Here is a 15,782-nt window from a genome sequence, read left to right on the forward strand (position 1 = left end):
TGCTCAGATGATTGCTCATCACTATCTCTCTCTCTCTCTCCCTCCCTCTCTCTCTCTCTCTCTCTCTCTCTCTCTCGCCTCTCCCCTCCCCCTTGTGCGCACACACTCACACACACGCACACACACACAGAAACCAATGTGAGTTCCCCTATCTGTCAGAGCCAGTTCCTCCATTTAAGATGCTGACTTGTTTATGTTGAAGGGGCAAGTGGATAACTTTAGTTAGCTCTTGCACTCCGCTTTGAAGCTTGTTTGAGGCTTTTTCTCTTAGCACGTCTGCTTCGTTGCAGGCACAGGGCGCAAAAAGTCTGTTTTGATGCTGATTTGTGGTTGATGGATATCTTCAGATAGCAAAGAGAGAGCGGCTGAGTGACACACAGAGCGGTTTGATAAGCAGAGCTTAGGCGTTGAGTTTAGTCTAGTCTCTCTGACTGGAAGGTGAGCAGCCCCCCAGCAGCTCTCTGTCCTGTGCCTGCTCTCGCTGTCCTGGGCACATAAACACATACAGGACACAGAAGAGGAGGAGGAGGAGGAGTAGGGTCAACCATGGAGCTGTAGAGACACGCTCAGATGCCCGTGTGGTTCACCAGTGGAGGAGGAGTGCTGCCGAGGAGAAGAGCTCTACAATGAACAAGACCAAGAGGTAATTCAAAAGAAAAGAAGAGGGTACATCAAAACTGAGAGTCTGGTGGAGTCAGATCCACTAACAGCTCAGTGTCTTAGCAAGTCTAAGTCTGAGTATGTGTCAGCAGCATGTGTTTCATTTGCAGCCGAGACGTGTGAACCTTGAGGTTGTGTTTGAGATGCAGTGTGGTTTGTGCAAAGTGCTTGACGAGCTGAGAAGAAAAGGAGGGCATTTACTTTTATTTTTCATTTGGTGTGCGTGTGTGTGCACATGTTTCCTGCCATTTAGCCTATTTGAACCTGACAATGTGCAGTTGAGAGAATAATAGCCTTTTTGTAAAAAAAAAAAAAAAAAAAAGAAACATTGCAGACACATATCACACATAACACAGTCACAGCTACTGTCTCTGGCTTGAGTATCAGCGAGGACTATCAACTTCTCAAATTATTTGTGTGTACTGCACACAAGCGAGCCCTGACATTCAGCTTTGTGTCTGTGCTTGTTGAGTGTTGTCTTCTCACCTTTCCATGGAAATGTGTTCTGTTTTTTTTTCTATTCTGCCCAGCTAATTTACATATCAGTCAGGGGTCGTCTGTTTCTGCATTCGATCTTAGATACTGTAGAGAAACAGCGTGTTTTGGAGGTTGTGTTTTCAGTGGCACTTTTTTTTCTACCAGTGTAGTTGTGACCGCAGCTCTTATCAGATTGCCTGGAATGAAAGGATCGTGTGTCAAATGTTACAGTAGTCAAATGTGTGTTGTGTGTGTGATTTAGCGACTTTGAGTTTAAGGTGGACTGATGGAGTGGCCTTCAGTGGTATCTTAAATTCACTAGTTAGAATGAAGACACACTGTCACAAGTAGGCTGGAAGTAACACAAATGTAGTAGCACTGTTTGAATGACACTTAAAATCTTTGTGGGTCAAAAAACAAATCAAACTGCAAAGGTAGGATTTCATAGCTGGACAGATTCATGGCCACAGTCTGAAACACTTGACACTTCTAATTCCTCACCACAGATGAAAAAGTTGATGGATATTCTTCGCTGCTAAATACAATGGATGGTGCAGTAGCTTATGGAATAGTAACTTGAAGTCGACCTGATGACTGAATCACTCCTCGCAATAGATGCATCTCCTCGACGCAGAGGGAACAAGAATACAGGTTGTGGAGAGGGAAGAGCAAGAGAAAAAGAGCAGCTCACAAACAAGGCCTTCAAAGGGCCTTGGCTTCAATTAATCAATTAAGGAAAGAAAGAGAGGAATTTGCATATCCCCCTGCTAGTGTGAGAGCGAGAGAGGGGAAAAAAAGGGGAGGTGGGGGGAATTGGATCCGCAGCCAGGAGTCCTGACACGGATAGGAAGGGGAGTTAGAGGGGTTTTTCCAAAGAAAATAAGGAGAAGCTGTTTCCTGAATGGTTTGAATAGAGCAAGGATGAAGGAATAGGAAGAGAGAGAGAGAAAAAAAGTAAAGGAGGAGTCCTGGAGGGAATGTAGGTGTGGGAGGTCCTCTGAAAACTAAATCAGTAATATGATGGACCCAGTCTGAGGCTCATTAATTACAACATGGGCTTTTGTTCCTCATTTTTGTGCACATGAAGATTTTCTGTTTCACCATCAAGTTTGGGGAGTCATGAGTTTCTATGGGGGCACTGTCAAAAGAGGTGTGATTATTATATTTAGCCTAGCCCTGCTGTGTAGCTCACTCTCAGGGAAAGGCGAGTGCAAATGCACAAACAGTAACTTCAGTTGTGTTCAAATTTGCATGGGAGCTCATCATGAGCCGACTCTATTTACCAACAGCACTCGGACTCTCCAGGCTCGTTACACAGGCGAGAGATGACTGACTGCTGCACTGTATGTGTTACCTGCTCAGCACTCTGTGGGAAATTCCCTGACAAACGTCATGACATCAATAGCATTTCCCCATCAGCACTTCTGTTAGTAGTAGCGATCGTGTCTCCTCCGTTGGTGTGACACGCAGAGCTGGATTCACTTTGAGTCAAAGAGAGAGAGAGAGATGAAAAGTTGTAAAGGGCACTGAGATAAGAAAGCCATCGCTCAGAAGACAGAAATGTTACTTTTTCAATTTTAGCATATTTCTTCCATTACTTTACAGATAAATGTCAAACATCTAAAAGAGGAGGTTTTACTGTAAAAATGTATAGGACACAAAAAATAAATGAAATAGCAAAAGCAAAATGCAAAGCACACTCTTGTTCTAGCCTCTAAAGTGAGGGAATTTGTTATTTTTTCATTATTGTAAATTACTTGTGACATAAAACAACCTTAGGAACATAACGTTAGCCTCATAGCATAATTGCCTAAGTCATTTTTTGGCCAAATTGAGATATCTGCCTAACTTTCCTCTCCTACCACTGCTGCATCACCTTGCCTTATTGGCTATGTCCTCAACCAATCAGGCAGATAGTGATTTTGGACTCTAAAAGTGTTCTAAGTCATCTTTTTGACTTTGCTTGCTAGAAATTGTGTTTTTTCTTTTTTTTCCCGAAAATTTTCAAATATGGCTTAGGCAATTATGCTATGAGGCTAACGATAAGCACTTTAAAAATGTATTGATACTATTGATCAAAAACAAAATCAGCCCAATAGACAATTCTGTGTTTCAAATGTGACCTACAGTCATGTTTAGAGGCCAGTTTGAAGCAGCAAAGTGTGGTCCACAGGGCCAATAATAAGGATAAGGTACTACCCTCCACAGCAGAGGATTGTGGGTAGCAGTCACACCAAGGGTCTTGTATGTCAGCTGACTTAAAGCCTGTACTTTTTTCTGACCATAATATTGTAACACATCTCATCACGGAGCATGTTCTCATCATGTTGAGAACATGAGATGTGATGGCCTGACTGGAACATGTTGCAGGAGTGTAATGTGTGACTCAGGTGATGAACGCAGGCACCTTGATCATGACCTTGTTTGCTTGGTCTACGTGTGTTGTCAGGCTTACTTCAATTGAATGTAATACTGTTCACAGTGTACATGCTGTGCTGTTTAGTGTTAGTGTTTTGAGTTCAGTAGCCAGCTGGTGTAATGAGGCGAAGAGGAGGAGATGGAGGAGGAGGGGGGGGGGGGGTTTGTTGTCTAGCAGGTCTGGGACCAGCCGTCTGGAGATGGACTACCAGGATCCAGAGAGACTGACATCTCTCCATCAGGGTGTCTGATGGAGAGAGAGAGGGGGGGGGGGAGCTAAGCAGCTTGTGGTATGAATAGATCAGTGAATGTCACCCCGTATGCCTGTATTAAAATGTGCATCCAAGAGTGTCCATTCATGTGTTGTATATAAAGACAGACAGGCGTGCAAGTGTATGTTGAGTAATGCATTGTGTGTGTGTGTGTGTGTGAGTTTTGCGAGTGTGAGTGGGCCGAGGAAATTAACTGCACAAACAAACAGAGGTTAAGCGAAGGGGATGTAAGTCTGGTCATTCAGGGAACTTGTCGCCAGTTCTCTGAACTCACAGTGCTTCCTGGTAATGTCATAACATTAGCTGCAGTATAGAGACCAACAGTTTCGCCACGCTACATGTACAATTTATGTACAAACGCATGAGTGCAAAATTTGAAACACCACTGCACAAAATGACAAGGTTTTAATTTTTTTTTTTTAAGGAAACATGCACAAAGACTTTTCTCCATTTAAAGTTTGGCTAAATTTCAGGTTTGGAGGATTGTAGCTCATTGAACAGTCTAAAGGTAAAATAGCATGAGAACAACCAGTTACTAGTTATTGTGAAATACAGTCAGATGTTGCTAAACTGAGTCCCGGATCCGAAGAGGAAGCTTTAATCACATACTGTAGGAAACATAGGAGTCTCATTTTTCTTTTCATGCGGCAGCTGAACAGCCCTTCAGTAGTATCTCTCACTATGACGCTGCGAGAATAGGTGTTGCTTATGGACCCCCACCCCCCCTCAGTGGAAAGTTGTTCTACACCTCTGACCACACTCATCATCACCCCAGCTCCACCAAAGGGTGTGGCCAATGCTGCAGTCTATGTGCTGTACAACCTAAAGTAAAATCCCTTCAGCCCATGTTTCTAGCTACCATGAAAAGTCAAGGGAAACACAATTATCAGTGACGCTGTCCTACATCCCCAAAAACAAAGTCATGTTTTAATCTCTTCTCAGTGTGTCTATGACATGTGAAGTTTGATATTTCATTGATTGCATTTATTATTATTTTTATTCTAAATGCAAATGATGGTATGCAAGTTTTAAAAAGCCTGAAAACATGTTGTTAATGTACATGGCCTCATTGTATAGATTTGTGCAGCAGACTAGTGCCCCTCCTCTCCATCGTGCTGCGTGTAACACCCCAGTAAATAACATCTTGTATGCTACAAGCTGCTACTTTTTATGAACCCACGTCAGGTGTTTTCTGAAGAAATGCTGAGGAATTACAATGACTTGCACATCAGTATTGCTGTACACATGTGGCATGTTGTATTACTGACCTCATACATATGTGATGTAATGATGTACTTTTTCAGCCTGACTTTCAGATTTCAGGATATAGCCTACTGTGGCCACCGTTTAAAGGCGGGTCTTAACACTACAAAGGTGAAGTCCAAGTATTAGTAACCTACACTTGAAATTCTGCTGTTCTCAAAATTTGCATTTAAAAGACACTTTTACACACATAAACAAAGCTGTTTCACTATTTATTTTCTTAAATTCATGCAAAGAGTTGCCGCACATGCATCATTAACTAAAACCATGTTGATACTCTCTCCATATAAAACAGGACTGAAGCCAAAAAGCACAGTGCATCTGTTTGTAACTGGGCCAGTTCTTTCTGTGAGAACCTGTGACTGTCATTTCCAACTAGAGACAAGATGTCAGTATGAAAAAAGCCCCAACCACTTTAAGTCTGTGACCTATCTGACAAATAATGAACATTTTCTGGACTTCTCCGCCATTATCTATCTCCACGGTGGCTTTGTGAAGAAAAACACATTAAGCTGTGTAGTTGTTTGCAGCTCCTCTGCCTGTGCATGATGGTTCAAACAGCTGCAGCACTGTAGCACACTTTATCAGATGTGGGGAGCTGCATTTCCTCAGATGCTGACCTGCACTTCACCACACTTTGCTCTACTTATTTCTAGGCTACTTATACACACGCTGTGCGTTTCTCTCTCTCTCTCTATTCTTCTCAGGAAACCCAGTGAGAGCCCTGGTGTGCTGAAGAGCACAAAGCTGGTCCCACGGAGGAGGAATACATGTCCCAGTCCTCAGGACATCTCCCGGGCCCTGCAGAGCCCCAGCTCTGCTTCCAGCGCCAGCCACAGCTCTGCTCCCAGTGCCAGTGCTGCCAGCCTGGATGACCTCATACAGCGCTGCCTGAACTGCTTTGGTCAGTCTCTGTCTCTATGTGTTTGCATGCATTCCCAAGGTTTGTCATTTGTCTTTGCTCTTTATCACAACCAGGTTATATAAATGAGGGACGAGGGAGAGTGAGGGGGGGATCCAGGGTGAGAGAGGCTGACAGGGGAGGGAGGGAGCAAAACAAAGGGCAGTCTCATACAATCAAGCTTTGTTCTGCCGGGCTGCAGAGGCCAGCTAACTATTCCCATGCACTGTTAAACGACACAAGTCTCTCTCCTCTCCCTCTCTTTCAGTGGTCTCACACTCCTCATTGGTCAGTTCTTCCAAATCACAATAAGCATGTCTAAACTATCCTACCATGCCTATTGGTATTTAGCTTTCACATAGTTTGTAAATTGTTCAGAGTCCTGCTGCTATCACGGTCATAGTGAACAGAATTTACAAGACTCAGCAGCGACAGGTCCAAACAGAAACTATGTTCTGGGTAATCAGCTTTTTCCACTGCCATTTTTTCCATCAAAGGTTAAAATACTAATGAACACCAACAGTGAACAAAAGGAAACAAACAAGTACGCCCAAAATATCTGAATATACAAAAAGACTGCAGGAGGAAGTGGAATTTATTTCTCTGTTTTACTGGGTGGTGTTCTGATTGTACTTACAACAGTGCAATGCATCAGGGCTTTTGTATCAAAAGCGAACATAGTGCTTGGGTATGAAATATTAAATATTTCAGAGTCAGTAGTAGTGTGACTGACAACGTCTGTCATCTGCTGTGATCCACTGTGATTTACACAGATCAAATGCATGCACATTAAACAGAAAGAGAAAGTGCTGCTTCAGGCAAACACATTTTTTCTCTATCTTTTGGTATGAAGAGGATCCAGAGCTGGTATAGAGTGCTGCACCTCTGGTGCTTGTTTGATTTGGTTGATACTAGTCAAAGGTGAGAAGTAGTGACGCCTACCTCAACTCAGCCTTATTTTTGGCATCTGTTTCGTTTTACCAGAAACCTTAAATAACCCTTTGTGACACAATGACAATGACATTGGGTGGCACTGTTCATGTCCCATGGTGGCTGGCCCTGCAGACTGGTTTATGACTGACCGCTAAGCCACGCTGCTGCAGCACAGTTTCTGTTGTTGTTGTTGTTTATCTCTGTGTGAAACATGCTGCTGTGTTTTGGTTGCAGATTCGGAGGGGAAGGTTTCCAGCGCCAAAGGATCTCAGCTCGTCCACATGACGCTGATGATGCACAGCTGGGTCGTGCCATCCGAGACGTTTGCCCAGAAACTTCTCATCCTATATCCTCCACTGTCGCTCAGCGCAAAACGCACACGGTCCCGCCAGTGCACTGCTCCCAATCACATGTTAATTAATCAGATCAGGAAACACACGTGGCTTTGTTTTACACTCCTTGTGGGCAAAGCAGATTTGTAGTGTACAGCGTATCCCTGCTGCTGGTGTCTACTGTGATGTTGTGTGCTGAGATCCTTGACTCTTCTCACTTACAAGGATTGTCCATCGGACAGAAGAGGGATGAGACGGACACAGATCTGCCATCTTGTCAGGTGAGTAAAGGACAGCGGGAACATGACCGTGTTGTGTGGCAGTGTGACAGAACTGGTTATACTGCTCTATTTGTGGGTAGTAAACATATTCTCTGCCCCTGTGCCGTGGCAAGGCAGTGGATCGGCCAGTTTCCGGCAGTGTTTGAGGGAGGCCCCCTCCTGGAGCAGACCATGGGGGACCTGTTGGCGCTGGTTCGGTCCGACAGAGAGGAGACGCACTCGCAGCACATCGACCACCACTGCTTGTGAGCCACGCTTTGTAATTATTCACCACTATACCCTGGACGAACGGCAGTTTGCTCAACTCAAACACGTTTGTCTATAAATAGAAAATACTGTTTCTATAAATAGAAGGGGAAAAAAGGACTCTATTTCACTTGGTTTTTTCTTTTCCTAGAAACCCCCATGTGAACATATCCCAGGCACCCTCGCCCTCCGTGAAGAAGAGGAAGGTGTCGCTGATCTTTGACCACATGGAGCCGGATGAGATGGCCGAGCATCTCAGCTACCTGGAATTCAAGAACTTTTGTAACATTTCGGTGAGTTCAGTCAACAAACTTGTCACTATTTGCTTTTCTTTGTTTAATTCTGCCTCATGACATGCACAGATATCCAGCGGAAAATGATGCTTGATATGATACTGTGGAATCAGCGAGATAACATCATTTTACCTGACAGCCTAACATGTTTAAGGTAGTGATCAAATAACTGAATAGCTTTCAAGGGTTTGGTAGGATTTAGAGGATAATATATGGGGGACTTATGACTTCATTATTGATGGTATCGGTGACCTTTTGGTTTCGAAGATTGTAAGCAATTGCTTGTATAACCTCCTGCAGAATAACTTACTTTTATCTTAAGTTCAAGCACTTTATCTGCTAGATTCAGGGGAGAGTCTGAACAGTTATTGTTTACACTGCTGAACTGACCGTGCTGTTTCCTGAGCTGACCACCTCCACGTCTGTTCTGCCAGTTCCTGGACTACCGCAGCTACGTGGATCAAGGTTCGGTGAGGGACAACCCTGCCCTGGAGCGGTCGGTCATGATGTGTAACGGCGTCTCCCAGTGGGTCCAGCTGATGATCCTCAGCAGACACACGGCCCAGCAGAGAGCCCAGGTCTTCACCAAGTTCATTCACGTGGCTCAGGTAAACTGGCCAAGGGATCAAACATCACTCAACCCGGCTAAGAGGCTTTGGAGGATATTTGTTCAGCTTCCAAGAGCTTTACTTGTCTGGGTTATGATTTTGGGGGGAAAGGACTGTTGTTTTGTACCCTCCTGACTTTCACTCTGTTCACCTCTGTAGAAGCTTCGGACTCTGCAAAACTTCAACACTCTAATGGCAGTAACTGGAGGCCTCTGCCACAGCTCAATCTCCCGCCTCAAAGACACCTCTAACCTGCTGCCTCCTGACATCACTAAGGTATTTTAAATATTACAAAAACCATGAGTCAGTCTCTGGATGATGGATGACTAGCTCACCACAAGCCCAAGATGATGAAATGTTTCTGTCTTGAATTAATCTCCTTCCTGAGCTTCTTTTTTTCCACCTCAACAAAGTTTTGTCAACATGACTGAAAATTATGAGGCATACTGGTTTCCGTATCTTTAAGCAAGAGGATGATGCGTTCAGGTGTCACAGTATCTTGGAAAGTTTTTTGGGATGGGTCAACTCCCCTCTTGCGGTTTCTTTGTTCTATTATTATATTATTGCTTTAGTATTATATATAGTTAAATGAAGGCTGTGGTATGTCGACAAACAGCTGATGCTACATTAAAGATCATTGGAGACTAGCATTAACTGCACGTACAAAGAGCTATACATCACTGTTTACAGACTGTTTTTATGTTTACTTACTAAAAACGACTTACCTAAATGTTCTCATGTGCTCATTTAGATAACAAATATCTAATAAGTAACTGCAGGAACACACGTCAGGCTCATTCATCAATCGTCTCTTGACCTTTTTCCTCTTTAAGGCCCTGAGCGAGATGACAGAGCTGCTCTCCTCACGCAGCAACTACAGCAACTACCGGCGGGTTTACAACGAGTGCAGCGGCTTCAAGGTGCCCATCCTGGGCGTCCACCTGAAGGATCTGATCTCGCTGAATGAAGTCCTGCCAAACTACATCGAGGAGGACAAGATCAACCTGAGCAAGCTGCAGCACCTGTACAGCAACATCAACGACCTGCTGGCCATCCACAGCTGCGCGCCACCCTTCGAGGCCAACAAAGACCTTCTGCACCTGCTCACGGTATGAGACGGACACAAGGAGGCGACTTTCAGGAATTGAAATTGAAAGAAAGATTCCACAAAGAACGTCTTAAATTATGTTCTTTTAATGCTTCAGCTCTCTCTAGATTTATACTACACCGAGGATGAGATATATGAACTTTCGTACACCAAGGAGCCCAAGAACCCCAAGATCCAGGTCAGTGGAGATGCATACCCATCTTTGAAGTAGAGCCTAATCTAACGCCATCAGGCTCACACTTGCTTTAACCTCTTTTCACAAGAGAGATATTTGTGCTCTTTCTGTGGGTGTAACGTCTTCTTCAAAACAAAAGCACAGACTTCGTGCTGAAATACATCAAAGTCAGCCACATCAAAGTGCTACACGTTAGGGAAGCGTGTTATGTGGTGGGTGTGCTCTTTCTTTTTTTCTTGTTTTCTCGTATGCAGTCCTTCGTGTCTCATCACAGCATCTGTCCATCCACAGCCTGTAGCTCCAGTTAAAGCACCAGTAGTGGCAGAATGGGGATCAGGAGTCGCCCCCAGGCTCGACCCAGACACCATATCTAAACACGTCAAACAAATGGTGGATGTGAGTATGTGACTCTGCAACAACCTCCTGCCTTTCACTTCCTTATTACTTGGCAACACTAAGCAGAACTAACCAAACTGCTTTGAGGAGCGTGTGGAGATCTGATTGCTCTGTTGCCCCCTGCAGTCCATAATGAAAAACTACGACCAGAACCAAGATGGCTACATTTCACTGGAGGACTTTGAAAAAATAGCAGCCAACTTCCCCTTCTCCTTCTGCACTCACGAAACTGACAGGTGAGGAAGCTGCAGCACGCACAAAGGCCTCTCACCATGACGTGGCTGCAGTGCTGCACGACAGAGAGAACATGAAACATCATGAGTTGTTGAATGGATTGTAAAAAAAAAAAAAACACACAAAAAAACTCACTTTTATGTTGCACTTTGGAAAATTTTCTGTCCAGGGAGGGACAAATCAGCCGTGAAGAAATCACCTCTTACTTCATGAGGGGAATGTCTATATGTGCCAAGTTGGGCTACAACTTCAGAGACGCACATAACTTCCATGAAACCACATACAAACGGCCAACGTTCTGTGACACATGTGGAGGCTTTGTTAGTATCCATTGTTTTTTTTTATGTTTGTGGTTTTATGTTTCTTTTGGTCAGTCAGACAGTAACATGACATATCATGTCTGCCCCCCCCTTGTAGCTGTTGGGAGTCATCAAGAAGGGCTACCACTGTAAAGGTAAGATCATAAAGAATAAAGTGAACATCTAAAATGACAGTCCATGTCATGTCATCATTCAGAAAATAGTACTTCAGCCTCATCAGGACAAGAGTTTGTCTGATACTCAGTAAAATAAGTTGAAGGTTCAGGTGAAAAGAAACATGTTCTTACCAACCTTCAGTTACATCATACCAGGTTCAGGTTGGTTTTAAAATGTCTGCAGCTGTATGCATGTAAAGTGAAAGTCATTTGGTTTTGAATATGCAGAGCTATTATGATTTAGGTAGAGGTGCCTCTATTAAAATCTGAATATTTTTCTCTCTCAGACTGTGGGATAAACTGTCACAGACACTGTCGAGATCTGGTCGGGATGGAGTGCGTGAAGAAACACAAAAACACAACAGGGTCCTGCCCGTGCACACCTGCCCCAGACATAAGAGGCAAGGGCAACAGCGGGAGTGCGTCTTTTCTCTGTCATATACAGTGCACAAGACACACATATATAAAATTCCCATAATGTAATATGACCTGAAACACAAAGCACTAACGTTGTGTCACTCCCCGCCAGGCTCAGAGGAGGAGACCTTCGTTTTCCCCCAAAGTAACGACACAGAGCACAACAGGGGCAGTCCCATCTGGAGAAACAACATGGGTGATTCAACGCTGTCGGACCGCTCCACTCAGACAGATCCTGGAGTGTGGACACCTGAGAAAAAGGACAAGAGGCGAAACCACCACAACTCTGACGTGTATGGCACCTCACTTAGAAAGGTGAGACAGGACACAGGTCCTTGCAAAGTGATAATGCTGGATTTAATGATGTTTTCTGTTGTTGTTTTTTATTCTTTGTACATCAGTGTGCATGTCTAAATCATTGGATTGTGTGTGCTAGAACAACACAACACAGAGCTTCCAGCAGTGATACACGTTCAGCTACTACCACAGTAGCAAAGAGATGAAATCAGTCACCAATGCTTTCTGCTTGCTATACCCCAAAGTCCAACAACAACCACAGAGCCTCTACAGCACTAATTATGAAAGAATATAGTCATATTTACATCAAATTAGACAGCAGAAGCTGGTCTACAACGTGTAAAAACCATGTTTATATGACCCAAACACAGCCCAAACAAACAACTAAACATCAAACTTCATGAAGGACCTCTGTGTGGACCCAGTCGCCACATTTCTGGCTCGTATACTACTGTACATTATGCAAAACACATCAACTAACGTTACCCATATGAAAGAGCCGGCTACAAAGATTGGAACGATACGTAGCAACCGCGGCTAACACAGAAGCTACACAGCAGCATGGCAGAGAGAGAAGACAAACGAGCAAAGTCGAGCAAACACAGACACTGCTTGGCCAAAACATGGTTGTAAATTCCCTCTTACCTTTGCTGTTTTGCCGTGAAAAGTTTGTTTTATATGGGTAAATCCCATAGACTGTATAAAAAAAACAAAAACAAAAACATGTAAATCCCCTTACAGTCCGGTGTTACATCTAAATCGGTCCGGACGGGCTTTAGAAGCGGCGGAACCTTTGAGAGCGCCAGACACAACAGCCTGCGCGTCACACATGTCAGGATTCTGCTGATTCTGATTGGCTGCCAGTGCTGTCAATCACATCAACGTGGAATGCTGTCAATCACTCGAATCAACCAATCCGCTGCAGTAACAGAGCCAGGCGTAACTGCAGCAGGTCAGTGCAGCTTTACGCAGAGGGACACAGAGGGTTAAGTCCTTACAGTCTATGGTTGATGATTCTTTTTCAGTTAGTTTATGCAAATTGTGTGAAAATAAAGATCAAACAATGGTTTATAGTGGCTCCAAGCTGTGCCAAAAATGGACATTTTGGAAAACTTGCCTGAATATTTTGTAAAATTTCAATAATTTTGTACTGCTTCACTTTATCAGAATCAACCACGTACTGCAGAGCTAATGTATACATTGTACAATCATTTGATAGAGGTTTTGAGCTTTATTAGCATCATTCTGAAGGACACTCATCTAAAATATGATTTTGTGGGGGGGGGGGTGCCATCTTCATTTACTCTTCACACATACTGAAATTTTCATCTCAGCAATTTCAAATTTTTTCACCTTTACTATGGATATGCAATTTTCGAGAAAGGCCTAAATAGGCTTGGTTTTTAACACGTTAAATTTACTACTTGAAATGACTCTTGGCGGTAATGTCCTTGTAAATGTCTGGTAGACACTAAAATCCGTAGTTTAAATTCCACTGGAGAACCATGACTTACTAAGTAGCAGACACATGAATCACATAAATCCTCTGTGCTTATTATTTCAAATGATTTCACCTGTAGAAACAATTCAAAGCAACATACTGTCTTCAACTCAGAACGCTGAAGCGATTTAAATTCTATACACTGGGGTAATCATTTTGTCTTGCACACATTTTTCCTTCTGTTATCAGACATCCACCTTTTTGTGCACTTCACATTAAACTGCCAGAGATGACAGATTAAAGGTGATAGCTACAAGTTTAATTCCTCCTGGCCAGTAGGTGTAGAACTCACACTGCCTGCTCTCGCTCCAACCTTCCGTTGTACTGGTTGCCAGTTACAGCAGTAGACACATGACATCAACGTTCTAATGCTGTTGCCACAGAGATCATTCCATGCCGACGTTGCCAATGTAACCAGATGTAAATATTTATATATTTCGGACCCGCCAAAATTTATTAAACAATTATTTATATACTATTTTTTTTTAATTCAGTAAAATTAATACTTTTATTCTGCACCCCTCTAGACATTCTGTGGATGTATTATTTTTGAAAAATTAATCCTTTTGATGAAAAAGTTGTAGCTATAACCTTTAAGTATGAGAACCAAAAAAAAGAAACACAAACAAAATATAGTGTAAGTCAATGTAAGGCCTGTATTACTACCTTTAGTAGCCTATAGAAAACTCTTTATGTCAAAGTCATATGTCTGAGCCAATTCTTTGTGAACAGCTGATACAAGCCCAAAATGCTGTGCACAGATCAACTCAGCAGACTTAGACCTTTGAAATTATCTACTGTAATCAGTCGAGTCTGTGTGAAGACTGAGTCGTGCCACCAAGGCCAGGGGTTACACAACACAGTAAAATTACACCAATAAATCGTGTCCGTGTCCTTTGTGAAAGTAAGCTGTTTCATTTACAATAGAGAACTGAGAAATGCAGCTACAGCCAAATCACCCTACCACCCAACCTTGCCAGCCCATTTGGTTTTCTTTCTTTTCTTTTTTTTGGCAAATAACAGAATCGAAGAATTATATTTGACAAATGTAATACTAATGTTTCTCCATAAACCGTGTCCCTTTGACTATTGATACCCCCCACGTGTTGTACATCTGGTGTATTGTGGCAGCTGTGGCTCAGGAGGTAGAGTCGATCGTTCATTAACCAGAAGGTCGTTTGATTCCCAGCTCCTCCAGTCCGCATGTCGAAGTGTCCTTGGGCAAGACACTGAACCCACTCTTGCCCTCCTGTATGGATCAGTGTGAATGATTAGCCCCCAGAAAAGCCTGTCTGCAAACAGAGCTGTATGAATTTACCATCAGCAGTGTTCAAGGGGTATTGAAAAGTTCCCTTTACTTTCTTTCCCAAGACCTACCAAGAGTTTGTGGATAAAACAAAAAGCTTTGCATGGCTCTAAATCCCTGGAGTGAGATTTCTTTTCTGTTGGATTATGGGTGAATTTGCCCTTATGTAATTTTCTTGATTGGTTTCTGTTTTGCAGGTCAACACGATGCCTCCAAGAACCCGAGGTTGCTCAGTGCCTGTTACCTTCCTGCCAGAGAAGCTGGAGGAGCTGCATCTCTACAAAGACAAGAGCAGAGAGCCGGACTGAGCACGCTACTGTCCAATTTCCCCACATGGACAAAGACATTAAGACACCACCTCGCTTCTGACAGAGCTGTGTCTGACTGGTGTTGAACTGATGACTGATTTACCCGCCATTCACTAAAGAATGCCAGCAATTATCAATGGACTCCTTCACATTCAAGTGTGGCCTGTGACCTGTTTTTATTTTATTTTTGTCAGCCTTATTAGTTTGGCTTACTGTTTAGGCTTTGAACATTGATTCTGCTGTAATTTATAAACACCTCGTTTTGTCTCTAGAACACGTGCCTTGGTTCTCTGGTGCTATTATTCACAACCTCAATCCACAATGTGTCCTGATCAAATACACACACATTACAAATGCAGGGTGGGAAATTAACACTAACCTCAGCATAATTCTGGTTAATTTTAACTTTGGCAGCTACCATATACGACAACTTTGCTTATGATTTTGCGAAGTAGGCAGATAAAGAAAATATAAATTTATATTTATTTGGTTTTGCATTGGGTGATGTGATGGTTGCCAATTTCCTGAAAACATCCATCAAAAATGATATTGCGATTGCATGCGATGGAAATTGTGTAGAATGTGACAAAAGACTGTTGATATCACCCACCCCTAATTTGGTTGGTCAACAGCGATGGGAGCTTGTGAAGGCATGGTAACTAGCAGAAATTGTTTATTTCCTGCCCTGACAACATTTGACTTTCAAATTTCGACAGAAGTTCATTTAAGGTTCAGCAGGACTGCACTGGAACTGTATGTACGCTCCAAATATGTTATATTTCAACTAAATCCTTGCTTGTTTTGTCCTTTGTGATTTCAAGTTTGTTAAAAATGAGAAATATACACCAACAGTGAGATATGATGCAGTATGTGGTTGTTTT

The 15,782-nt window shown here is 43.0% G+C and overlaps 2 protein-coding genes across 2 annotated transcripts in view; one reads left to right on the top strand and one right to left on the bottom strand.

Moving 5' to 3' along the window:
* Positions 1-157: 157 nt before the first annotated feature.
* rasgrp4 (RAS guanyl releasing protein 4) lies at positions 158-15,756 on the top strand. The gene is made up of 17 exons (XM_085795849.1): positions 158-643; positions 5,798-5,994; positions 7,159-7,270; positions 7,475-7,537; positions 7,651-7,782; positions 7,935-8,076; positions 8,511-8,684; positions 8,844-8,960; positions 9,518-9,793; positions 9,890-9,970; positions 10,259-10,363; positions 10,490-10,599; positions 10,767-10,917; positions 11,015-11,051; positions 11,360-11,491; positions 11,602-11,804; positions 14,791-15,756. Exons 1-17 carry the CDS (start codon positions 627-629, stop codon positions 14,899-14,901), a joined length of 2,160 nt encoding a protein of 719 aa, XP_085651975.1. The 5' UTR covers positions 158-626; the 3' UTR covers positions 14,902-15,756.
* Positions 8,796-15,782, bottom strand: part of nup88 (nucleoporin 88) — a 109,946-nt gene continuing 102,959 nt past the window's right edge. The window contains exon 2 of the mRNA XM_085795847.1: positions 8,796-8,812. The gene's annotated coding sequence lies outside the window, so the exon portion shown is untranslated. The remainder of the gene's footprint in view (positions 8,813-15,782) is intronic.

Source organism: Trachurus japonicus, chromosome 13 (assembly GCF_045865225.1).
Source record: "Trachurus japonicus isolate A0001 chromosome 13, Traja_1.0".
In the NCBI taxonomy this organism is placed as follows: Eukaryota; Metazoa; Chordata; class Actinopteri; order Carangiformes; family Carangidae; genus Trachurus; species Trachurus japonicus.

Excerpts from the sequence above, each read along its gene's own strand:
- rasgrp4 (XM_085795849.1), top strand. Across the intron at positions 9,971-10,258 it reads CCAAGAACCCCAAGATCCAG|CCTGTAGCTCCAGTTAAAGC; the intron begins GTCAGTGGAGAT and ends GTCCATCCACAG. Across the intron at positions 11,805-14,790 it reads ATGGCACCTCACTTAGAAAG|GTCAACACGATGCCTCCAAG; the intron begins GTGAGACAGGAC and ends TCTGTTTTGCAG.